At 36.8% G+C, this 27,470-nt stretch overlaps 1 protein-coding gene across 1 annotated transcript in view; it reads right to left on the bottom strand.

Annotated features, from left to right (window-relative positions):
* Positions 1 to 20,937, bottom strand: part of SCN2A (sodium voltage-gated channel alpha subunit 2) — an 87,805-nt gene extending 66,868 nt beyond the window's left edge. The window contains exons 1-7 of the mRNA XM_052664365.1: positions 20,671 to 20,937; positions 19,671 to 19,789; positions 7,830 to 7,919; positions 6,974 to 7,102; positions 6,314 to 6,405; positions 5,161 to 5,433; positions 97 to 160 (exon numbers count right to left, since the gene is read on the bottom strand). Coding sequence (XP_052520325.1) covers positions 97 to 160; positions 5,161 to 5,433; positions 6,314 to 6,405; positions 6,974 to 7,102; positions 7,830 to 7,919; positions 19,671 to 19,789; positions 20,671 to 20,937 — 1,034 coding nt within the window. The remainder of the gene's footprint in view (positions 1 to 96; positions 161 to 5,160; positions 5,434 to 6,313; positions 6,406 to 6,973; positions 7,103 to 7,829; positions 7,920 to 19,670; positions 19,790 to 20,670) is intronic.
* Positions 20,938 to 27,470: the final 6,533 nt, after the last annotated feature.

A 27,470-nucleotide genomic window follows, 5' to 3' on the forward strand; every position in this document is an offset into this window, starting at 1 on the left:
TGAATGAGGAGCAAGTGGGGGCAGGGTGGGCAGGAAGTGGCAGGTTAAGGCCTAGGGAGCAGTGTGGACTGAGGCTTGACACAAAACAGCACTTACCCTGCATCAGAGCTGTTGCCACAAAGCAGAGCATCATTTTGCCCTTCCAAAAAATAAAAGTGACCTATTTAAAAGAGCAAAGAATAGAAAGAATTATTTTGAAGAACCTTAAAAACGCTTCAGCCACTGTGTCTGGGTAATAAGGCTTACATTTTTTTAAAGCATAATAAAATTGATAAAATAATAAATATGTGTATGAAGTGAAATGAAGTGAAAGTCACTCGTGTCTGACTCTTTGTGACCCTATGGACTATACAGTCCATGGAATCCTCCAGGTCAGAATACTGGAGTGGGTAGCCTTTCCCTTCTCCAGGGGATCTTCCCAACCCTGGAATCTAACCCAGGTCTCCCGCATTGCAGGTGGATTCTTTACCAGCTGAGCCACCAGGGAAGCCCAAATATGTGTATGGCTAAATGAAAATAATAACTAATACTATACAAATATCACAAACATTTTTGATTAAACAAATGTTTAGAATATCTGTTTAAAAAGAAATTTTTTAAGGTGTAACTATTATAGCATTCCTTATCAGTATTTATGGCAAATATAACTCAAATCACTTAAGTAAGTGTTAGTCTCTTAGTCATGTCCAGCTCTTTGCGACCCCATGGACTGTGGCCCGCCAGGCTCCCCTGTCCATGGAATTTTCCAGGCAAGAATACTGGAGTGTTATTCCTTTCTCCAGTGGATCTTTCTAACCCAGTGATCGAACCCAGGCGAGATAATTAAAAAATAGTTGTCAAACTGATATTTTTTACTTGGCACAAAAAGTGAGAGAAAGAAAAGCCTTGTTGCTTCTAAATGCTGCCATGAAATAACATTTTAGTCTACATGTTGTCAAAATGGATTCAGACATGTTTTTCCCGCCACTCTTAACTTAGGTTCTTGTGAAAAGTGGGCTTAGTTGTTTGCCCTTTCCATGATGCTATAAAAAAGTTCTTTGTTTTGAGTTCTGGCTTGATTATTGTCTTTCAAGATAAACTTGTCCCTTTGGAGATAAAGATTTTCTAAGTATACCTGGTTTTTATTCTTAAGGAATACCTTACACATGACGCTAATAAGTTGCAGAGAATATCTCAGGAAACAGACAAATGCATAAACATACATATTTACATATTCACATACAAAAACACACAGACATAAACACATTTAAACACACACACATATCCCTCACAAATTTATTTTTTAGTTTTCAGAAATACTTAAAGTCTATATTCAAAGAATATCTTAATTGATTATATAGGTAAATCTGAGTCATAGTTTTATGAAAAAAATTAGATCATTGCCTCATAACATATATCAAAAAATAATTATAAAGATTTAGAAACAAGTCCATTAATATAAAAATATGAAGACTTTCTATAATGTAGAATATATGAGGCTGTTTTATATGTAGAATATCTAGGTGAAAATTTGTATTATCTCTGAATCCAGAGGCATTTATAAACTTAAATATGGGGGGAAAAAAAACCTCAAAATTTGATGACTTGATTGCCTAAAAATCAAAGTCATTTAGGCATCAAAACAATGAGAAGAAAAACAAGCTAGAGAATACATCTGCAAAAAAAAAAAAAAAAGCAAAAGGTTAACATACTTGATAAATTATCAAATTCATATGAATTTCCCAAAATATACTATACTTTTATCGAATAATGAGTAAAAATACCAACAGATAATTCACATTATATAAAAATATTAAATGCTAATGCTACTGATAAACATATTATAAATTCTACCACATTAATAATTAAAAAGAGGATATACTTTTCTCTCTACCATACAGTAACAGTTAATATTAATGAGAATTCAGTAAGATAGACACTGCTATAGGAGTTATATAGTTTGATCTCTCTAGAGCAGAATTTGAGACTATGCCTCTCTAGCCATCTTTCATGCAAAGATGGGCACATAAAACACAGAAATCATATGGACCTAACAGAAGCAGAAGATATTAGGAAGAGGTGGCAACAATACACAGAAGAACTATACAAAAAAAAAGATCATCATGACCAGATAAGCATGATGGTGTGATCACTCATCTAGAGCCAGACATCCTGGAATGTGAAGTCAAGTGGGCCTTAGGAAGCATCACTACAAACAAAGCTAGTGGTGAACTATTTCAAATCCTAAAAGATGATGCTATTAAAGTGCTGCACTCAATATGCCAGCAAATTTGGAAAACTTAGCAGTGGCCACAGGACTGGAAGTGGTCAGTTTTCATTCCAATCCCAAAGAAAGGCAATGCCAAAGAATGTTCAAACTACCACACAATTGCACTCATCATACATGCTAACAATGTAATGCTCAAAATTCTCTAAGCCAGGCTTTAACAGTACATGAATTGTGAACTTCCAGATTTTCAAGCTGGTTTTAGAAAAGGCAGAGGAACCAGAGATCAAATTGCCAACATCCATTTGATCATTGAAAAATCAAGAGAATACCGGAAAAACATTTACTTCTGCTTTATTGACTATGCCAAAGCCTTTGACTGTGTGGATCACAACAAACTGGAAAATTTTTAAAGAGATGGGAATACCAGACCACCTGACCTGCCTCCTGAGAAATCTGTATGCAGGTCAGGAAGCAAGAGTTAGAACTGAACATGGAACTACAGACTGGTTGTTGCTGGGAAAGGAGTATGTCAACATTGCATATTGTCACCCTGCTTATTTAACTTAATGCATAGTACATCATGCAAAATGCCAGGTTAGATGAAGCACAACCTGGAATCAAGACTGCCAGGAGAAATATCAGTAACCTCAGATATGCAGATGACACCACCCTTATGGCAGAAAGAGAAGAACTAAAGATCCTCTTGGTGAAAGGGAAAGAGAAAAGTGAAAAAGTTGGCTTTAAAATTTAAGATTCAGAAAACTAAGATCATGGCATCTGGTCCCATCACTTCATGGCAGTAGATGGGAAAACAATGGAAACAGTGACAGATTTTATTTTGGGGGGCTCCAGAATCACTGTAGATGGTGACTACAGCCATGAAATTAAAAGACCCTTGCTTCTTGGAAGAAAAGTTATGACCAAACTAGATAGCATATTAAAAAACAGAGATATTACTTTGCCAGCAAAGGTCCATCTAGTCAAACTTATGTGTTTTCCAGTAGTCATGTATGGATGTGAGAGTCGGACTATAAAGAAAGCTGAGCACCAAAGAATTGATGCTTTTTAAGTGTGGTGTTGAAGACTCTTGAGAGTCCTTTGGACTACAAGGAGATCCAATGAGTCCATCCTAAAGAAAATCAGTCCCAAATATTCCTTGGAAGGACTGATGCTGAAGCTGAAACTCCAATACTTTGGCCACCTGATGTGAAGAACTGACTCATTGGAAAAGATCCTGATGCTGGGAAAGATTGAAGGCATGAGGAGAAGGGGACGACAGAGGATGAGATGGTTGGACGGCATCACCTACTTGATGGACATGAGTTTGAGCAAGCTGCAGGAGCTGGTGATGGACAGGGAAGCCTGGCATGCTGCAGTCCATGTGGTCGCAATGTGTTGGACCACCACTGAGTGACTGAACTGAACTGAACTAAGCTTTAATATGGTCAAACTCTTTAGCATTCCAAAATTCTATTAGTATAAATCTATCTGAAAGAAACAATCAGAAATACATGAAAAATTTATGTGCAATGATTGTCACTATGCTGCTATTATAATATTAATAAATAGGAAAGCCCATAAATAATGAAATTATTTGTTTTATTTATTCACTTAGCCAGTGAACCTTAATCCCTCCAGTATAAATCTTCATAACAATACTAACTTTTAAAACATTAATATAATGTGGGAAATGATAAATTTTCATATAGTTCTAAAAGTCATGAAAGATACCTCAGACTAAACATCCCTGTAGAATACTGATAATCAAGAGACCAACTGAAGTTGGCTAGTTAATTGTACACAGAGAATGAGGAATGTGGACATTACAATGACAAATTCAATGCCTTCAGTAAGAAATTATACTGAAGTATGTGTGTGTGTTTAATTGCTAAGTCATGTCTGGCTCTAGACTCCAGGGACTGTAGCCTGCCAGGCTCCTCTGTCCATGGGATTTCCCAGGCAAGAATACTGGAGTGGTTGCCATTTTTTTCTCCAGAGGATCTTCCCAATCCAGGGATCAAACCCACATCTCCTTCATTGGAAGGCAGATTATTTACCGCTAAACTACTGAAGCCCTATACTGAAGTATATCATTACTATGTTTTTAAGTCCATCTCTAAAATAAAATTAAGCAATTCTAATACAATGATTGATACCAAAGAGATAAGCTGGAACAAAAATATTATAAAGGTAGGTTTTGAGTTTATGCTTTCTCATTAATAAGTGATGCTGGACTAAGGCTGCTTAATTTAATTTTCTGATGAGTACACAAATTCAGATTTCATCTTGATTTTTCTACTTCCAGATACATATTAAGTGCTCAGTACATATATTGAGTCAAATTCCTCAGTCTTCTTAGCAATCCATTTCAGTAAAATACACTGAATACTTAAAATTACTGATTTATTTATTAAGATGACTGAAAACTCTTGATCAATGTCTTTTAAATAAATATTTTTGTTTATACAGCATTATATTGTAGTGCTCTCAAGACTCATTGGGGAAAAGAATATGTCTTCACATGGTAGCTTTTATCATGATCAAAAGATAAGGAAAAAGGAGTAAGGTATCATTTGATTCTATATCATATATATTGCATGCATGTGAGCTCAGTCGCCTCAGTCATGTCTGACTCTTTGCAACCCCGTGGACTGTAGCCCACCAGGCTCCTCTGTCCATGGGATTCTCCAGGCAAGAATACTAGAGTGGGTTGCCATGCTCTCCTCCAGGGGATCTTCCCAACCCAGGAATCAAACTGGTGTCTCCTGCATTACAGGTGGATTCTCCACCACTGAGCCACCAGGGGACTTCCCATCATACATATTAAGTTATTTTAAACTGGTCTAACTAATTTGGTTCACATCAAAATTGAGACAATTTTCACTATATATACTTTTTTTTTTAATATTTAAAGGACTAAATAGCTTAATGGTTAAAAGAATATATCTTACTTTTATCTTCAATATATTCATCCCAATTAAACATGCTCACTGTCCTATTGAAAGTGGTACCGTTCCCATCCAATGAGTTATTAAAGAAGGAAGTGATGTTTAGTTCAAAGGAAGAATTATCTGGGGGCCATTGCAAACATTTGTTTCGCAGGTTGCCCATAAACAGCTGTAATCCTATTAGTGCAAACACGCTTAGGCAGAACACAGTCAGGATCATTACATCTGAGAGCTTCTTCACCGACTGGATTAGGGCCCCCACGATGGTCTTCAGGCCTACAAATAAAATCAAAGGGAGGAATTTAAGTATACTATTCATCAGCTATGTTATAGAGAAAAACATCAGGAGCATGTCCTGGAAAATAAAGATGTCATGCAGAATGCCAACAATATTAGTTTAATGTTCGTGACTGAATAACACTTTCATGAAAAGCCCGCCAGCTGGTGAAAATGAATGAAAGCAGAATTTGTATTTTCATTAGAAAACTGTGAATGGAAACAAACCAAAAGTATATTTCCAAATACTCCTCAGAGCAAAAGAAATGGTTTTGATATTCATGCTTAAACATCAACCTTGTATAAAGACTTTGCTTTTATTTGCAGATGTCTTACTCCCTAACCTCTCACTGGTTTTAGAAAATCTGTATGAATAATATAGTAAGAAATCTTGAAGTCACTGAATTATGAGGTTATATATTGGTGAATTCTATCAGCTTGAGAATGGGTTAAAAAAGGAAGACATCTGAAAACTGAGTCCCATGCAGCACTCATGCTATCTCTCGCTCTTTTATTTATTTGAAGTTAACATAATTACCAATTTTAGACCTAACTGGTCAAATTTGCATCAGTTCAAATGCCTCATAGTTTAGCTTCTATGCGGAAAGCTTGATGTTACAGGACGCAAACCATGTAGCCTGTCACTGCAAATGCCTCATGCAAAAACTTGTTAAACTCAAAGGCTGATTTAGAACTGATCATTTTAAAGAAAACAACTAGTAAAAGCAAAGAATCAAATCCATCCAAAACCGCATGTATCGATTCTTGCTTTTTTACAAACATTTGCAATAAGTGAAAAGCAGCAAGGCTTACGCACAAAAGCTGTGATTGTACCACTAATGCTGCTGAAGTCAGCCTCGGTGTTTAACCTAGCTCTCACCTGGAATGACTGAAATTGTTTTCAAAGCTCGGAGAACTCTGAAGGTTCTCAACGCTGAGACATTGCCCAGGTCCACAAACTCTGTCACATATCTGTAATAGGGAGTTCACACACAAACACAATAACAGAACACAAGAAACAGTTGGAGATATAAGGGGCCTACCACCTTATACCAGTTTCTTCTTACCTGGAATTACAGAAATAGTTTTCAAAGCTCTCAAGACTCTGAAAGTTCGAAGAGCTGAAACATTGCCTAGGTTTACAAATTCTGTTACATACCTGTAGAATTAAATCAGAGTTATTCAGAATTTAGAGAAATCTAAGTTGGTCTTTCAACAAGACCTTTTCAACTTCAATGAGTGTTGCCATCATATTTTCCAATTAAGAGGAAAATGGCATTGTTGTTGATCATAATCTCTATTACTCGGGAAACATTTTATTGCTTTATACACTAATTGAAATCAAAGCCATGTAATTTACTATGATAGTCCCTAACTTCTCCAAAGTGCATAATTTGATTGGAAGAAAAAATATCCTAAATTCACAGGATAACCAAGAAACATGCTTGATTTGTTAAAGGAAGCCACCAAGGAGAAATACAGTATAGGCTTCCACTAATGATTTAGTCTTCCTGGACAGAAAATGTATTAAGGTACTTACGCAAAAGTAATGACTGTGAAATCCAACCAATTCCATGGGTCCCGTAGAAATGTGAAATCTTCTAAACAAAAGCCCCTTGCAAGTATTTTTATAAGTGATTCAAAAGTATAAATTCCTGTAAAGGTGTACCTGAGAGAAAATAGCCAAGCCCACATTAAAGATCCTGAAGGTAATTTACATGTAAATATATTAAAGGAGAAAAACAACAAATAAAAATTAGAAGGTTCTATATAGGTCTATATTGGTCTTCCCATGATTTAGACCATAGTTAGGGCCTAAGGAAAAAAAACCAAACGTTACATACTGAAAGACATTTTCATTGACTATATATGAGTATTATACTTGCTTACATTAATCAATTTTAAGGCCCAAATAACATTATTCTATACATATTAAATGAAATACTCTGGCTTTGGTCTAATTTAAGCAAGTAGTTATTAATACAAAAATAAATTAAGACTTTTTTGTTTAATAAAGTGTGCATCATTAAGAGCCACAAAATATAAACTAATAAATCATAGAAAAGTGATAGCTATGAGGAAAAAAACATATAAACTATGTATCAATTTATCATCAGATACTAGTAATCACTGATGATCTTGAAAACAGTGTGACTCACGAGGAAGATAAAGGGCAGTCAAATCAGTGCAGTAATCTGAGTAGCTGAATGAGCCAGTGCAAGCTTTGCACTACAGAAAATCAGTGGTTGAAATCAACTTGAGTCATTGTGTAACCGGTTTGGAGTAGCCAGTACAATTTGCTGAAGAAACTGAAGAGGTGTGAAGGTGATAGAAGCACAATCCAAAACATAAAGGGACAACAATATTGCAAGATTTTAAAAAAATCTTCTACTTACTCCACATTTTTTGTCCAGTCTGGAGGGTTACTCATGGTCATAAATACACAGTTGGTAAGAATAGTGCACATAATGAGCACATTGAATAAAGTAGAAAATACCGTCAAGGAAGACAAAGGTCAATGTAAACTTTCACTTTCATATACCGCTATATCTTTTAGCATTATGAAGGTTAGAACTTTTATGACCCTATGATTTTATTATTGAGCTTGCTTTTTCCATTTCCGTAATTTTAGCAACTCCATACTCGAGTCATGTCAGGCCAAGCCATGAACTATTTTGAGGCTATTTATGTCATTTTGGTATTGAAAAAGATTAAACACAAAAAAATCAGTGCACTGGTAAATAATTCATCAATTTGTTTTTCTTTAAAGACTCAACAACTAAAGTGCAAGCTCAGCACATATGAAGACTCTGACAAAAATTCAAAAGGAGATTTCAAGTAACAGTTGTTCCTCATTATCTGTGGGGGATTAATTCTAAGACCCACAGTAGATACCATAATCCAAGGATGCTCAGATCTCATAAGGCCCCTCTGTCTCCATGGGTTCTGTCTCCTCAGATTCAAACCATGGATCTTGAACACTGTACACCATCTACTATTGGTTAAATCTGTAGATATAGAACCCACAGATACAAAACCTACAGATAGGGAGGGCCAACTGTAACTGGATGTATTATAATCCATCCTAAGGATAACCTGGTTGGAATATTCTTAATAAAATTCTAAGTGGAGTATATAATACACAGTGATTGATCATTAAATTCCAGATAGTAAAAAATAGATGACTGGTGTTAGTACTGGCATTTCGTGGGTTTGCAACTGTGGCCAAATTTTTTTTCCCTAAGCCTTGGTTCATTTTGCTACATTACGGAAAAAGAAAAAGCATTTCATAGGATTGCTGTCAGGATCAAATTAGTTAAAATATATTAAATCTCTTGCAACTTAATGTGCCTTATATGGTAGATAATCAATAAATTACTTTCCTAATTTCCTAAATCATAGGGAACACTACTTACGACAAATATCCGGTTTTTCTCATTCTACCCCACTTTGCCCATGTGTGTAGAGATAGCCAATGCCCTTCACCCTCCTTTGTGATGAAAAACAGCAACAAAAAAATTCTTTAAGAAAGCATTTGGTAGTCAAATATTTGAAATAACTTTCTTCCATAGTTAATAAAGAGCACAAGAGGGATTCAGTTGTAGTTTTGCAAAACAAGAGCTTTATCAAGGTACATTTAGAAAATGGATAAAAATTCCAGAATGAATAAATGCAATTAATGTCCCTTCTCACTCTACTTTTAATCATACATTTTCATATTACTTACACATAGCAAAATATCACATGATTTTAAGTGCAGTAAAATAGAACAGCGTTGTGTTGCCAATATGTTGTGTTATGTATTGTGTTAATCTATAAAAGAAGTTTCTTTGCACCTTCAACTGACTTTAGTCAAAGCAATCACTGATTTTTCATTTTGACTGGTAGTGATGCAGGGCACATGCTTAATTAAGGCTTGTTCAAATGTGTTCACATGAAAACACTCATAAGGATCAGCCACGTGAGGGCACTACAACCTAGAGAACACAGAAAAACACCAGTTCAAAGAAGAAATATTTTTCCTTTCTTGCTAAAAAGAAACAAAAAATAAGATAAATTTAAAGTTGACTTCATCATTAGTATATAAAACTAGCGGATCCTGTGTCTGTTAGGTTGCTGGCCCTACTGAAGGGGGCGGCAGAGGATGAGATGGCTAGATAGCATCACTGACTCAATGCACATGATTCTGGGCAATGGCACCCCACTCCAGTACTCTTGCCTGGAAAATCCCATGGATGGAGGAGCCTGGTGGGCTGCAGTCCATGGGGTCGCTGGGAGTTGGACACAACTGAGCAACTTCACTTTCACTTTTCACTTTCATGCATTGGAGAAGGAAATGGCAACCCACTCCAGTGTTCTTGCCTGGAGAATCCCAGGGACAGGAGAGCCTGGTGGGCTGCCGTCTCTGGGGCTGCACAGAGTCGGACACGACTGAAGTGACTTATCAGCAGCAGCAGCAGTGTATGGCAGAGGAGCCTGGAAGGCTACAGTCCATGAGGTCACAAAGAGCTGAACATGACTTAGCAACTGAAAAATTATAACCTACTGTAGAAAACAACCCCTTGGCAGACTGGCATCATTCAAAATACATAGTTCCCAGCCTCAAACATGGCCAACACAATCTTAATATTTCTCCACTTCACTGTCCCCACTACTCTGCAAAGATAATTCTGAATATTCTCCACTTCTTTGATCTCCAATCTTCTTCCTTCGCTACCCATTTCAAACTCATGACCTTATTTCCTATTTTATTGAGAGAAGAGATAGCATCAGAAGGTCATATCTTTTCTTCCTAACCTCAAAGTGACAAACTCTCTGTATCGAGATTCTTTCCTCCTTTCCATTTCAATGGAGGGAGTTGTCAACCCGTCTACCCAAACTCTGGACACCTTCCACCTTTCCAGAACACTTCAGCAATCTCTTATCACCTTCTTCTCTTATCTTTAATATCTCCATTAGTAACTCTATCTAATCTTACAATCAACACAAACTTGCTTAATTCTCTCTTACCTTTTTGGTATAAAAGAGAATACTGTCCTATAGCCCACAATCCTCTAACCACTTATAGACTTCTCTTTTCCAACTTCACAGCCAAACTTCTTAGAAGAGATGTTTATCTTTACTTTCTTTCATTTATCTACCACATCCTCAGCCTACCAGTTTTCTTCCCAAATATGACAAACATCTTCATGTTGTGTAACTGAAAACAAAAGGATAATTTTGAGTTCTTATCTGACTTGTCCTCTCAATAGAGTGTGACAAGCCTGATTCTTCCCCTCTTAATTATGTTCTCTTACTTTTGCTTTCATGAGATCCCAATCCTTTGATTTTTGATGCTTCATGGGCACCAATTTTTTAATATCCTTTGAAATGTTTTATTTCCCTTTTTAAAAAGAAGGACAGAGGATATCCAAGTCATTTTCCCTCTCTTGCTGTGTTTATCCTAGTAGAGCTCATTAACACACATAGCTCCAAACATATTTACATACCCACTGATCTCAAGTGTTTTTCTCCAGACTAGCCCTCTCTAGCTCGAGGAACCATGGGCTTCCCTGGTGGTTCAGATGGTAAAGCGTCTGCCTGCAATGCGGGAGACCTGGGTTCAATCCCTGGATCAGGAAGATCCCCTGGAGGAGGCAATGGCAACCCACTGCAGCACTCTTGTCTGAAAAATCCTATGGAGGAGCCTGGTAGGCTACAGTTCACGGGGTCACAGAGTCGGATATGACTGAACTACTTCACTTTAGCCCTCTCTTCTGAACTCAGTAATCCATATCACCCAACTCCACATTACATCTGCACTTACATGCACTTATTTCATTGACACTTCACATTTTTTTTGATTTCTAAAAATAAACTAACAATGTTTTTTTCCTATCCCTCTTCTCTTCTCAAACACTGCTCCTTTGACATCTCTGTATCATAATGTCTCATGATTTAGCCAGGATGAATGTGAGATTTTGTCACCTGATGAGAACTGACTCACTGGGAAAAGACCCTGATGCTGGGGAAGATTGAAGGCAGGAGGAGAAGGGGACGGCAGAGGATGAGGTGGCTGGATGGCATCACCAACTTGATGGACATGAGTTTGAGCAAGCTTCCGGAGTTGGTGATGGACAGGGAAGCCCGGCGTGCTGCAGCCATGGGGTTGCAAAGAGGAGGACATGACTGAGAGACTGAACTGACTGACTGACTCAGCCAGGAACCTAGGAGCCATCTTGCATTTTTCTCTTCCCTGGACCTTCACATTCAACTTAACACCAAATATTGTCAATTCTACCTGCTATGCCTGGTTTCAGTGCACTTTTCCCACAATCCTCATAACACTACCTAATCTAGGTATCCATTAAATCCAATGTAAATTACTGTAATTTCACCCAAGCTGTTCTTTCTGAACCCATGCTTGACTCTATTCAATCCTTTCTGCACACTGTACCAAAATGACCTTTGTAAATCTAATTTGGATCATTTCAATAGCTTCCCACTTCCTTAGGATGATGATCAAATATATTAACAAACAAACAGTAGAGAGTCTAGGAGGTCTAATTCTTGTCCACCCTAAGCTCAGCTTCCTTAGTCCTCATCTCACTTTCCCAAGGCTGGTATTATTGCCATTGTTTTAGGTCATGGAATGAAGCAAGCTCTTTTTCAAGTCAGGATCTTAACAAATGTTACCTCTTTCCCCTGAATATGCTCTTCACCTCACGCCAACTCAAACTTTTCCTCCAGCACTCAGATTAGAAGTTATTTTCAGTAAAATCTGTGCACAATAGCACCTTTCCTGATTAGGTCTATCAGTAATATATCCTTGTAGCACCAGATGCTATCCTTCGAGTGCCTAACTGATTTTTTTTTCCACTAGATGGTCAACTTCATGAGGTCCATGTCTATATGGTTCACCATCATACACCCTTGCCATCTTGTAGGGTCAGTCGACTATTGAATGATGTTAGTTTGGAACCTTGTTTACTACTAAGTGAAGTACATTTTTCCTTTTTAGTGATATATTTATAAATATGGATCAAAAATACAGCATGAAATTTGTTTCCACATATATCAAGTGCACAGGTTTCTACATTTTTTGAAAGAAAGAACACTGGATAAATACAAAGTGGAAATTAAAAGGCTCATGAGATTTACGTCACGTAATACACTGAGCCATGGTTTTATGTCCCTTAAAAATTTACTGCTTATAATGATAAAATTTAAGTATATATAATAAAATATATATTTAAACTTTAATAAATAGAAAGAGTAAATATTACCCAGTAAGTTGAAATGAATAAATTGTTACACTCAAATTAGTGTTTTGTACATTGAATGACTATCAATAAACGACTATTTTTAATTAAAAAAAATATATTTAACTTTACAATCCTGACGAATGATCAAAAAGGAACCCAAATGAAACTATTTTTCTTTTAAATCAAATAAGAGATAACTAGAGTCAGTTTTTTATGCTTTTTGTTTAATAGATAATCTCCAAATAGAGTTTCAAAATCCATTATTTTTTAAAATCACTATAAATTTATTTTATCAGTCTCATACCTGGAGTCTCATACCTTTAAGTTACCTGGAGTCTGGTGAGTGATTGAAATAGTAAGATTTCAGATAATGATAACAAATATACAAATATTAAAAAAAAGTATAGACGTGGTATTGGTGATACCACACACTGAAAAAATATGGAAATTCCACGTCAAGGCAGATTTCAAAGGGCCAGAACTAGTAACAAAATGCATATGTTGTTGTTTAGTCATTAAGTTGTGTCCAACTCTTTTGCAAGTCCATGGACTATAGCCCACCACACTCTTCTGTCCACTGAATTTCCCAGGCAAGGATACTAGAGTAGGGTACCATTTCCTTCACCGGGGAATCTTCCTGACTCAGGGATTAAACCCTTGTCTCTTACATTGGCAGGTGGGTTCTTTACTACTGAGCCACCAGGAAAGCCCAAAATGCATGTATTTATTTTCTAAATATATAGCACATAAAGTACATTTTTTCAGAAGAACAATGATTCCTAGAATATTATTTCCTTATGAGACTTTGTATATAAATAAAAGTAGAGGCAGGGTAACCTCATATAATATCAAGAAAAAAAGGATTTTTTAAATCTACTAATTTCTCTATACCAGGTATTCATAAAAATGTGTTAACCTTTTGATTGGTAGCAACCTGTCAGTTGGCAAGTCTAAAATATTTCCTGTGTGTATGATGAGGAAAGACGTCTTCATATTCATATTGAAAATGCTTTACATAACCTCTGACCTGGGAACTAGATGATTAAAGTACTGGCATGCCTACCCCTATATCCACGTGGGTAGGGTGCAGCAGCTTGAGTTTTAAAGCAATAAACTGTGGATCAGATGCATCCTTTACCAGTCACATGGGCTTCAGCAAGCTAGTTATTTAAGGCTCAGTTTTCTTAAGCAAATACATATAATAATACCAATACTTTTCTTAGTGAATAGTTATCTTTATTACTATTAATCCTTTGTTTATTAAATATAAAAACATAGGGCATTTCTTTGTTTTCTTAAGGAAGGGAAAGGCATTGTTCTGTTCAGGGATTTTGTAATAATACATAATATCCAGAGAAGCTGCAGAGACATTTTTTACTTAAAATGTATATGAACTAGAGGCAGAAGATAGTTTTATCTAAAAGATTTCTAACACAGAGAATTTAAGCAAAGTAAGATAGGCCTCTTTCTACCTAGTCGTACATATTTGCAAGGCAGCAGAAATGTCAACTAAATGTCACATATATACTGTTAACTCTTGAATTGTTTAATTTTGTTATTAACAAATTCCTAACTATGTGATGACACATGGTAACTTTTGAGCATTGAAAGCAAGAGAAACAGAAACAGTAAGTTGTGCACCCTCCTTTCCCACAGACCTCTATAATATTTGTACAGAAAAGCATGTTGTTTTTGATTTCTAATAGATACCATATAATTTTGGGATGAGCTAAAAAGCTCACTTCCTGTTTCATCATTAGTAAGTTGGAGCCACTGAAAACAACCTTTGAGATACACAGAAACACAGGTAGGTAAATAATGTACCCCTAATACATAATTTATACCTGAGGGCTTAGAAATCTGTTAGATAGAAATAGCAAAGATAGATAGAAACTGCAGTTTCTGTTAGATAAAAACTGCAAAGCATACTGGGCTGATAATCAAAGACAGTCTGAAGTTTTGGCCTTGCCACTTACATAAAATGTAGTCTTATAAAACAGTGACTAAACATGTCTGGGCCTCAATGAACTCATCTGCAAAGTGAGATTGTGGTCGGGACTGACCACATTATGTTTCCGCCACTCAACAGCTTCTAACTCTGGTGCTGTATAAACATTCTGTTTGCAAAATCAAGCCTCAAGAGACTAGAGATTTGTACAGAATTTGTGTGTGGAATTCCTTAAATAATATGAGACTGTTTCTTTGCTAATCTTGCAGCACTTGCTCCTAGAATTGTAGCTAGTACTACCAAGAATAGCTGTCCTAGCTACAAGTCATCAAGTTCCTACCAAGTGCTGTATCAACCCTGAATATTCTCTGGAAGGACTGATGCTGAAGGTGAGGCTCCAATACTTTGGTCACCAGATATGAAGAGCCAACTCATTGGAAAAAGACCCTGCTGCTGGGAAAGATTGAGGGCAGGAGGAGAAGGGGATGACAAAGGATGAGGTGGTTGGATGGCATCATCGACTCAATGGACATAAGTTTGAGCAAACTCAGGGAGATAGTGAAGGACAGGCAGCCCACAGAGTTGCAAGAGTCAGCCATGACTGAGAGACTGAACAACAACCCAGTGCTAGTCACAGTGTCAGGTACTTACCTAGTTATTATTAATGTTTAAATCATGATCGCAAAATATAGATGGACAAAGTGAGATTCAAAACATCTGGAGTAACTCAGACCAAGGTCATAGAGCCAATAAGTAAATCTCAGAGGTAGGGTTTGAATTCAGGTTTTCTGATTCCAAAATCTGCTTTTTATTTTCCTAACCTGTATGAATGATGGGCAGTTCTGCATTACTGTGTGATTTGGAGTGTTTTAGGTCTTTCTCATCACTTTAAATACCATCTGTACAGCAACATCATGATGACTACATCTCTGTTTTACCTCCAGCCCAACCCTTTCCTGAACTCCAGACTTGCATTCCATTTAACATCTCTGCTCCTCCACTGAGTGTCTAACAGGCTTCTCAAAAACAAATAAACAAACAAATGTTCAAATTCCAGCTCTTGATTTTACCCAGCATATCTCTCCACCTAATGTTGTCTGTCCCAAGCTCAAGGAGCTACACTTTTCTTTCTTGACCATGCTAAACACCTAGAGTCCTCCTTAGTCCTGCTCATTCCCTCACACCCCACATCCAATTGATCAGCATAACCTTTCAGCTTTTCTGAAAAACACAACTGAATTTGATGACATTTGCTACCCTCATCGTTTCCACCAAAGCCACCAGCATCCTCTGCCTTCATAAAGGCAGTAAACCCCTAATCTATTTTCTTACTTCCACCCTTTCCCCTCAGACAATCTGTTCTCTACACAGCAGCCAGAGTGATCTTTTTCAAATCTGACTCAGGTGATGACATTCTTTTGCTGAAAACCCTCTGGTCTTCTCTCTCCATCTCATTCAGGGTAAACTGGGTGTCTTACCAACCACCTACAATGTCAGCCCTGACCTCCACTCTCAATGACCTCATCCCCTTCTACTCTCTACCTTTCCCACTCTCCTCCGGGCACTCTGGGCTCCTGGTTGACTCTCGAATACACCAGGTACACGTCTACGTTCATCCTTTGCCTTCATATTTGCTATTCACATTTCTCCTTAGATTCCACGTTGCACTTCCTCGCTTCCTTTGGATCTTTACTCAGATGCTATCTTTTCAGAGAGGACTTCCCTGATCATATGATTTAAAACAGTACCTCACTACTCTTCTCTTTTTATACAGCTTTATTTTTCTTGATAGTATTTATCACTAGCTGACACTAGCTGAATTGTTTGTATTATCTCTCTCCTCTCAAACACACATATACACATGAATACAGCTACTTGACAGTAGGGACTAGCAGGTTTTATGTTGCATCACAGTGTCTAGAAGAACATTTGCCACACAGTAGGTACTTAGTAAATATTTGCGAATGAACAAATGAATAACAAATGCAAAGTGAAGGAGAGTGTGCATATTAAGCTAAAATAACAAAAAACTGACATGCAACACACTGAAAATTCTGATAGGAAATTTTAGGAATAAGGATACATTTCTACTTGTTTACTATCTAGAAAATATAACCATATTTTATTTAACTATCAAAACAAGATAATAGGTACATCAAAAGGATTTTCAGTTTTCAAAATATACTCTGGCAAAAATAGAGTAAGCTAAGATTTTTCTGCAAAATCAAGACACAAAGCTAATTTGATATGCAAGAATGCCTAAGGAAGATAACAGCTCCTTAAGAAATAAGTCAAGGTTTTCGTTGGATATAGAGATACCAGTCTAGGTTTAAAATGCCATTTTTTTAAAACTGTGAATGACCATTTTATGGATTATAAACTAATGATAATAAATACACAATGCCCTCTTAACTATGCCTAAAATGCAGATAGCAACCTCAAGCATTTTTATCTTATAGCAAAAGGCACTTAAAATTAGAAAACCAGGATTTGAGCTTAGGATGTGCATTGTGAGGAATAAGACAAAGTCACTGAGAAAGTTACCTGCCACTGTCCAGTATTATTTACAGCAAAGTTTACTAGGACATACAGTTGAATGTGCATTATCACCAAAAGACCAAAGAATGTGTCTATCTTCTGTCTCTACTCCAAGGTAAGATAGCTGAGATAGAACATTCTAATTCAGGCAATCAGAGATTTTTTAAAAATCTACTTTTTCTGCATTGGAAGAAATGTGTAGCTCCATGCCACTTGTAAGGTTCTAGGAGAGTCAAACATTCAGTTCAGCAAATCTTAGATTTATCCGGCTGCCTTCACATTTCAACTTACACCACTGCAGCCCTCCTGACAGCTGTGCCCCTTGAAGGTTTTCTTTCTTCTGGGAAGTAAGTGCAAACTTTCAAATTCTTCAAATTCAAATAGTATCCTGATTCCTAAAGAGAGCCCACCGTAAACTTGGTCTTCAATGCCCAGAGTCTCTGATCAGAACTTCTAAATCTACTCTCATCCTCTACCACTGGAAGTTTCTTTTCCCAGAAGGCTTTAGTGTTAAGATTCCTGGGTCTTCTAACTTCCTAGAATTTTTTGGAGTGGCGATGATATAATAGTTTTCATGAAATTTTCAAAAAAATATGCTATCTCCCCACAAAAGTTTAAAAAAACAATAACAACAACAGTCCTGCCTTTTTTCTTTAAAACTGAGCTTTCTTAATGTTATTTCTTCATTCATATTGAAGGCAAAATAGATTTTTCTGACCTCTTCAAAACTTCCATTTTGTCACTTGTTTTGCATCTAATCATTTAACTTCTTGACTCATTTGTCACTTACTTCTTCAATTCATATTCTCCCAGTATTTACTATAAACAGAGCAATGGGCTAAGTCTGAATTTTTTGACATGATTTCATGTATAAATTGCAATTACATAGGGATGAACAATTATTTTTAGATACAATGAATAATTTATGGAAAGATTTATTCAGAGTACAGATTTTAACTACTCAAACATCATAATGGACCATAACTTATAGTTCATGAGACTCAAATCTAAATCTCAACATTATTATTCATTCCTAAAGCTTATTATTCATTTAAAAACATTTTTTTCTTTCTGTAAAATGTTTCTTTTATTTGAATAGCAGAAGGAATCATTATTGCTTAAAAAAACTCACAAGAAAATTATTAAATCTTAAAGCATAAATATGAAATTAAAATATGTCTATGTAAAACCTGGGGGTAATGGAGAGGAATGACCCAGAGGTTGAAAGGAAACTGAATTCCAGAATGCCATGCTTCTACAGATGTCATTTGCCACATTGCCAGGCAAGTCTGGGGACATGATTCACAGCCCAACACCCAGAACTGAGATGAGTTCCCTGTATCAAGTTTATTCTATCTCCTGAATTCCTTATCTTATCTAACTCCCTACCATATCAAATTGAATTATTTTCTAGGCCTGCTAGGGAAAGTAAGCTTTTACACTGTAAGCCTTGAAGGAGGCCCTGGACTGACCATGTTGTAAATCAAAGGCGATGACTCTTTCTAATTAGGAAACAAAATTTAAAGTTGTCCTATCTGAGACTTTGCTGAAGTTTCGGTTTCCCCTTCCTTACCTCTGGTTCCTGACATGTATCCGTTCCTTATCCCAAGGCTTCTGTGTTCTTCCTGTAAATGTCCCTGACTGACATAGCCCGTCTTCCAAACCTTTGCCTCCTTGGTTTTCCAGTCCTGGCTTTCTCAGACCACTGTCCCTGGTCTGGAAGAAAACTTCTCACTTACAACTACTCTATTTAGCATAAATCAAATCACTATCTCCCACCAAGGTGTCATCAATTCCATTTGTAGGAAGTAGATACTTCATAAGGAGAATACAGAATAAAAGGAGAATGTATGTGGGAAGAGATAACTGCAGCAGGACCTGTGAGTTGAATAAAACACAGGAACAAGTGACCACAAAAAAGAAAGAAAAATAAAATAGAAAATCAATGCAAATGACACTTGGGAAAAGAATTGGAAGAAATAATTGAAAGACTAATGCATATACAGTCATATCACAATGATAAACATTTGTAACTCAAAGCTTTCAAATACTAAAGTGAAAAGTAGAAAGTAAAAATTAAGATCAAAAAGAAATAAAATTGTATAATTCAAATTATGCAGATATATTCCAAATGTAAAAGTAGTAAAGAAAATTAGTTCACAGAGTTTATCCATTATATAACCTTGTAAAGTCTGAAGACTTATAAAAGGAGAGCCTGGTAACACTGTCAAAGTTAATGAAGAAGCCTTGGATGTAGTAGGCAATTCAGAAGGGAGCAGAGGAAGAAGGGAATAAGTGGTGAGTCAAGGAGAGGAGAAATACTTAGAAGATGGGGAAAAGTGGTTCACTTACCTATGATCCCATTTGGCAATAACGCTAAACTGTTGAGGAAGAGGGAAAAAAAGAAAGAGCACATAATGTTGCCAACCACATACATTTTTGAAAAATTCCCAACTCAGTAAGTTAGTCAAAGAGCAAAATCATGTAAGTGACTGAAAAAAGGATATGAATGTACCAAAATCTTAATAGCTAATTTTCTAATAGGGTTGAAGGGAGTTAAAATGTACAGGGCAGGGGTGGCACTGAATCGAGAGATTGCTTTCCCTTTATTCAATACTATAAATGTCTGAAAAAGAAAACAAACACATAAAACAGAATTTAGAAATGCAATCTTAAAGCTAAGAACAATTTGAGAAAAAAGTGATACAATTTTTTAGAAATACGATTTTGTAAAATAATAATAAACTACCAACATATGACATGATGCTACGTATTTTCTCTTTCTGAATGCTATAAACTCCCCTAATTTTGTGAGAGATATGAGGGTTTAAAGAACATAAAGAAAATGTATAGTTATTACCCAAGGAATACTTAGCATCACCATCAAGTTTTAATATCAGTATTTTCAAACTGTACTTACAATTCACAAAGAGCTCAAGAATGAGGCTTTGATTACTTTTTCAATTTGATAAAAGCCTTCTCACAGGAACTTCAGTGTTTTCTGGAGGTGCTATTTGATCAAATGTTTTTAGGGGGCACTTAGAAGTCACCTGCTTTTATTTCTTCTTGAGGGAACCATGGAATGGGCAAAATTTATGATGTTAAGGAATAAACCTGCTGAAGATCAAAGTACCTTTTGTAGAGCTAGATATTGTAAAGAGGACTTTGGATACTACTGAAGATATCGTTTTTAATGCATAAAAAATAAACTCCTTGTCTTTACTTTCTGCTTCACCACACCGTAAGGTCAGCAGACTTTTGCCCTTCCTCATTTCCCCCACTGCAAGATGCTCTTTCAGCTCTCTGCCTGTCCTGGCTGTGGGTTCGAATAAGTGCTTCCCAAAGACTCTAGGGCAACAGGGCCATGGCATGGTCAAGCCCATTACTACCATAGGGATGCTTCAGACAGAGGGGAGGCGGCACAACATTCTCCACCTAACATGCCTGGCCCTAGCCCAGAAGCAATTAGGAGTAGAGGAAATAAAGGCAACTTGACTAAGAACTCACTTTCTTATTGATATAATAGGGATCCAGATCCTCCAGCGGCTCTGACACCATCTCTGGAGGAATGTCTCCATAAATAAATGGAAGGGATTTTCCTGCTTCCAAGTCACTATTTGGCTTTGGGCCACTTTCATCATCCTCATCCTTGCGCTCTTGTTTGGGTCTCTTCGCTTTCTCTTCTGCAATGCGTTGTTCAATAGCAGCAAGGGATTCCCTGGTAAAGAAGCGGAAGCTGTCAGGTCCTGGCGGTACCAGCACTGACTGTGCCATCTTTTCATCCTGCTCCTTTAATCACTGTTTAGCTCCTTGCATAAGAAAGTGCTATGGAAACAACAGAGAGAGAGAGAAAGACAGAGAGGGGAAAAAAAAGCAATGGTCATTAGGATAAAAGGGCAATGACATGATATTGAGATAACATACCTATAAACGAAGCTATCTGTAATATTTTACTAAGGAAGCTGCACTTGGCATTCAGGGGATTTGCCTGCATGCGTTCGTCTGCTTGCATGGAGATCTATCTTTCACATTCAGTAGGTGTCTATGAGGTAATCTAATCTCCCACTCCCAAAATGTTTTAAGTGAAAATATCCAACTCGGAGCTCAGAAATGGATAATACTGGTTTGTGCTTGCTGCTTCACTTGTGTGGATTATTTTGGCAGCCATCTTTTTCAGCATCCTTTCTGAAAAAAGAAAATATCAGAGATCCGTAACAAGAGATGAATAATCACTCAAAATTGTAGAACTGGGGTGTGTGAAGATCTTGCATATATCTCTCCATTTTTTTTTCCCGTGTTCCTTTTGGCCCACTCTCCATGTTAAAGAGCTGATTTGAAAATCAGTGCACCTGGTAAAGAGCTCTGGAAATCCTGAAATGCCAGGCTGTGGAAACCTAGGTAGATTCTGCTTGAAAGCAAGGAGCAGGAAGGAGCAGGGGATGCCCGGTTGTATTTGGAATTGCTCGGAAGCTACACAGGAAGGGACCTGGCTCCTGCCAAATGAGGCAGGAAGTCACCCACGTCAGAGGTCTGGAGCTTGGACCCCCTGGTTGAGCACCTGCTGCTCGCTAGTGTAATTGCTTCTTAAATTAACAAATTTGCAGTACCTTAGGAAATACTGTAGAGATAGCTCATTTTCTCAAATGGTACCCATTTCTTAAAAATCCACATAGCAGATTTGGACTTGAAAAAATAATAAGTTTAAGATAGTTTATCTTTAACATGAGCTCCATTTATTTTGGTTTTTGTGGTAACATAAATGTGGTTTTCCTGTATTCTAACCATATTTTACTGGGCTAGCATATATAACTTAAGTGAGCATACCAATCATTTCAAACGTTATCTCTGCATCAGTGGCAAGAGTTTCTGTGCTTTCTGAAATAATATAACCAAAATCTTGACTCCTGAATGCCACCTATATACAATCACTTATCTATTTTCCTTCTTTGCAAAATATCAGTCCATTTTAACCCTTACCCTACAGGAATGAGCATTACCATTTAATTATATGAGGTGCATTATCTAAGAGTAAAATTCATTCATATCCAGGTCACTCCTGCAGCATATGTCAGACCAAATAGGGAAATCTAAAATAACATAATTACTGCATCATTTCCACATTTTTTTTAAAGTAGACCAGGACCTTTCAGCCACCAGCTAGCAGACTGCCCTCTTAGAATCACAGTGCCTCTAAAACATCCCTCATTTTCCTCACCCATCCCCAGAGACCCTTATGCCTAGCGACAGGCACAGGAATGAAGAAGGTCCCGGCACACTTGAGGGAGGAAACTGCCATGCCTGGATGCTCTAACAGAAGAGACATGCTAAAACATGCAGCCAGCAGCTTCAAAATGAAAGTGGTCCTCTGCAGATTCCCCCAGGATTCTACTGTAAAGGTAGAGAAGCATCACAGAAAATAAGCATAATAAGAATATTAAAACATTACCCCTGCAGAGTCTTTTACACCCAGAGTTTAGGATTGATAAGCTGGCACCAAGAAGACTGCAGCTAAAATTCCATCATGCTTTTTTTTTTTTTCTTTTTTTCATTTTTTTTTTTAAAAATTCTCCTTCAAAGACCACACCTAACTTCCTGTGAAAGGATTCTGGTAACTGAAGTAAGACCAGGCATTTCCTGTGTGTGGACTACAAAATGGCATTATTATAGCTACCACTAGAGGGCAGAGGAGCTGTGAAGAGAAAACCCTCAATGTACACACAGAAGCGTGTTTGAAGCAGCTCAAAGCTCTCAGTAATGGAGCTCTGATCTTCTAAAGGCTTTTCTTCGAACGTTAAGACTTAGCCGGTTTCAATCACTAATTTTGTTAATGAATAATGCTTCTGTTCATGCTTTATATTTGCTAAGCCAAAAGTCACTGAATGGATAAAAATAATTCAAAGTAAAAAGAAGGTAAATAATAAAGGGTTAAAAGTAAAAACTTATAAAACAGCAATTATATTAATGAAAGTCTTACCTACATGGGATTTAACATTAACCTCAGCCCCAGAGTCTCTGAAATCCAATAAAGGCTTTTGCTAGTTCAACAAAGAGCTAGCTAAACTAACTTTCCCTAGAAATAAAATTAAACTAATAGGACGCCAATCTTATTTCATCTCTAATTTAAGTGGCTGAAAAGTAACCAGAAGAACCTGAAAGCCAAAAGGAGGCTAAATTCCAGTACTTAGATTAATAACATAGTTAAGGTTTGAGGGCTAATATGTGCCAGTCACTGACTGGGCTGAGTTTGCATATACTGTATCATTCCATCTCCCCATAATCCCATCAGATAAAGGCTTTCATGATCCTTATTTTAAAATCTAAGAAAGGAAATACATCGAGGTTAGGAAGTTACCTCAAATCACACAGTCAGGATTCAGACTCAAAATCTGTGAGCTTTATTCAATTATACACAACACAAAAACCGAAACACCTGCTTATGTAAGTAAATCTAAAATAAAGATTAAATAAAATCAGTAAGAGGAAACGATTATAATCAGAAACAGTCATAATTGTAGTGCTAGTGGTAAAGAACTCGCCTGCCAGTGTAGGAGACACGGGAGACTAGGGTTCAATCCCTGGGTCTAGACGATCCCCTGGAGTAGAAAATGGCAACCCACTCCAGTATTCTTGCCTGGAAAATTCATGGACAGAGGAGCCTGGTGGGCTACAGTCCATAGTGTTTCAGAGTCAGACCCAACTGAGCAACTGACCACATCTACATTTTTTGCATATTTTCTGGCTTCACCATTTTCATTAGAAAGGGTATTTTTTTAAAGTATCAGACCTGTGATTTTCTTTTTTCAAACTTTAAACTTTTCACTTTATATTGGGGTACAGCTGATCCAACAATGTTGTGATAGCTTCAGGTCCACAGCAAGGGGATTCACCCCCACACACATATCCGCTCTCCCCCACGCCTCCTCCCTCCAATCCTCCCAAACTGGCACATAACGTTGAGCAGAGTTCCATATGCTACACAGTAGGTTGGTTATCCATTTTGAACACAGTGTTGTGTACATGACCTTCCCAAACTCCTTAACTATCCCTTCCGCTGGCAACCAAAAGTGTATTTTCTAAGTCTATGAGTCTTTTTCTCTTACTTTCACAGGTAAGTTCATTTGTATCTTTAGAAAAACTGTTTAAGACGGGCAAGAAGCAGATATTGCCAAAAAATAATTTTGTAATTCATTCTAGCAAGTCTCTTTTGGTAATAGAAGCAAAAGAATGACCCAAAATGGCTTAGGTAAGAGAAAGAAAAAAAAAGAAGAAGAAAAGATTAGGAGGAGGGGTGGGGGGAGGAAAGTGGGGAGGGAGAGAGGGAGGGGAGAAAAAAGAAAAAAGAAAGGAAAAGGAACATGGGAATTCATTGCCAAGGTTTGTTGTCTAAGGCTATCTATAGGCATAAAATGCTTTGAAAGCCCAACTGATGTTACCAGAATCTAGTTATGCTGTATGCTTTGGCTCTCTCTAACTTCTATGGTGATAGCTTTTCGTTCCTTGCTATAGTAAGATGCTATAGCATCTCTGGCTTCCCAGTCTCCCAGATTTAAGTCCAACAGGGACAAAGACCCAGAAAAAAATCTCATTGCATCTCATTAGCTTCAGCTGGGTCACATGATTATCCCTGAAGCAATCACTCTGTCCAGGGAGATGCCATGCTTTGTGCTTTGATTGGCTTCTCCTAAGCCAGTGCTTCATCCTGGAACTAAGAGGAAGTTCTACTTGAAACCTATGAACAGTGAGGATTGTGGTGGTGGCACAGCAACATTCCTGAAATGCAGAGCTTGTGTACTATTACTGGAACAAAAGGGGGTTGATTCTGGTCAGCAAAAACAAGCAAGCAAATAATTATGCATGCTGGTCAGAGAGTGGTCATATTTGCTGTGTCTCAATACTCAAGAGAGTAGCTCTGTGTGTGTTTGTGTAGGTGTATATACACATATGTATGGAGAGCATGGAGGGTATGTGTATACATTTATATCATTTTCTAGCTTCATCATTTTCATTAGGAAAAGTTTCATTGCCTTCCATGTATATCATTTTAAAAACTTAGAAACCAGGCAAGAAATTTAGATTACTTCCTCAGAGTAACTTGTCCTACCACAATAAAATATTTTACAAATCTCTATGATAAGCACTAACTTCATTTAGCAAATGAACACAAGCATACTACAGAGATAGTTCAGGTTTGGTCCTAGACCACTGCGATAAAGTGAATATTACAATAACGTCAGTCACAGGAATTTTTTGGTTTCCCAGTGCATATACAAGTTGTGTTTACACTCTATTTTAGTGTAAGTGTGCAATAGCTTTATGTCTTAAAATGTACAGACCTTAATTGAAACAATTTATTGCTAAAAATTACTAAAAATTCTAATCATCTGAGCCTTCAGTGAGTCATAATCTTTTTGTAACAGTAACATCAAAGACCACTGATCATTGATCACCATAACAAATATAATAATAATAAAATGTTTGAAATGTTTTGAAAATTACCAAAGTATGACACAGAGACAGGAAGTGAGTAAAGACTGTTGGAAAAATGATGATGATAGACTTGCTCAGCAAATGGTTGCTGAATACTTTTTATTTGTAAAAAACACAATAAAGCAAAGTACAATTAAAAGAAAAACAAGATATGCCTGTATCTAAATATTCTAGTCTTATTTTACAGATGTGCTCAACAATAGACTACCTTGTTATACAAAAGAGTCTATTAATAATTCAAAAAGTAAACTAAGAAGCAAAAAATTTACAAACTGTTTTGCCAAATATTTGGGGGGCAGTGACCAACATAGATAGTGCTTATTTTTTGCCAGGCATTATTTTAAGAACTATGTTGTTGTGTTGAGGTGTGTTACTTGGTTGTGCCTGACTCTTTGCAAAACTGCAGCCTGTCAGGCTCCTCTGTCCATGGGATTCTCCAGGCAGGAACACTGGAGTGGGTTGCCATGCCCTTCTCCAAGGGATCTTCCTGACCCAGGGATTGAACCTGGGTCTCCTGCATTGCAGGTGGATTCTTTACCATCTGAACCACCAGAAAAGCCCAAGAGAAAGTGTTAGCCTCTCAGAAGTGTGTGACTCTTTGCAACCCCATGGACTGTATAGCTTGCCAGGCTCCTCTGTTCATGGAATTCTCCAGGCAAGAATATTGGACCATTTAATGTTTATAACTATCTGATAAAGTGGATATTGTGATCATCCTCACTTATAACAAGAGGAAACTGGGGTATCAAGAAGTTAAATAATTTGCAACATGTATAAATTCTCACAGTTAGAAGTGTAATCAGGATTTGAACCCATGCTCCCAGGCTACAGAATCTATGTTCTAACCATCATGTGCTGCTTCTTAAGTCATTTTCCAGAATTATTCACTCTCACAAACACTCCAAGATATGTGAGTTTACATTAGTTGTATGGTCACCCCTTTCTCTCCCATTACTCCTAGTCAGTGACTGTGTCATAGGATATTTAAAAGGATAAACCAACAATATTTTACCAAAACACCCAAGACATATGATGAACAACATCTAAATATTTTTTCCATTTCAAACTGACTTTTGTAAAATATAGATAGGAATCATAGTCTCTTGTTTCTGATTTTCTAGGATGAGATTTTCAGAAGTCACGCATATTAGTTTCTCTTGCATTTGCTCTGCCCTTGGGTAACATCATACTGACATTTTATGAGAATGCTAAATGATATATGTTACATAGCTTTTAAATTTCATTAGTTGTACTAGTTTATAGGCAGAAGATTTTGTATTACAAATTTCAAGGCCAGAGGCTATATTTAGGAAGACCTATAAATAATGGGAAAGGCAGGCAATGTTATTTTAAGTAGTTGGAAAAATAGTTAGAATTGGATTTCTAGATTCTGATGACATTTCTGTTTCCTTTTCAGTTCCTTCTTTTTAAAATTTGTCTCATGTATAAAAGAGGAACATTAATTTTCTAAATTGAAATATAAAAGAAAAATTAAGCCATGTTATTACACATAATGATATCTATAAAATAGTATTACATTTATATGAAAGGGCAATAACAAAACAAAGAAGTAATAAATAGTATATGACTTTAATTCCTTTCCATGAAGATCTACATTTATATAAATAAGTACTCTAAAGTTAAATTCACATGAAGAAAATTATTGGCTTATTACATTTCATAGATAAACAAATAATTATAAAAGTTTATATCATAATTACTGACTGTGGATAGTGTTTTAAAAACTTAGAGGATTTAAAAACCAAGAGTTAAAAAAGCTGAGAAAGACTAAGGGACCTCTTTTTTTGAAAGTGATCTTT

The sequence above is a fragment of the Budorcas taxicolor genome, chromosome 2 (assembly GCF_023091745.1).
Source record: "Budorcas taxicolor isolate Tak-1 chromosome 2, Takin1.1, whole genome shotgun sequence".
NCBI lineage: Eukaryota > Metazoa > Chordata > Mammalia > Artiodactyla > Bovidae > Budorcas > Budorcas taxicolor.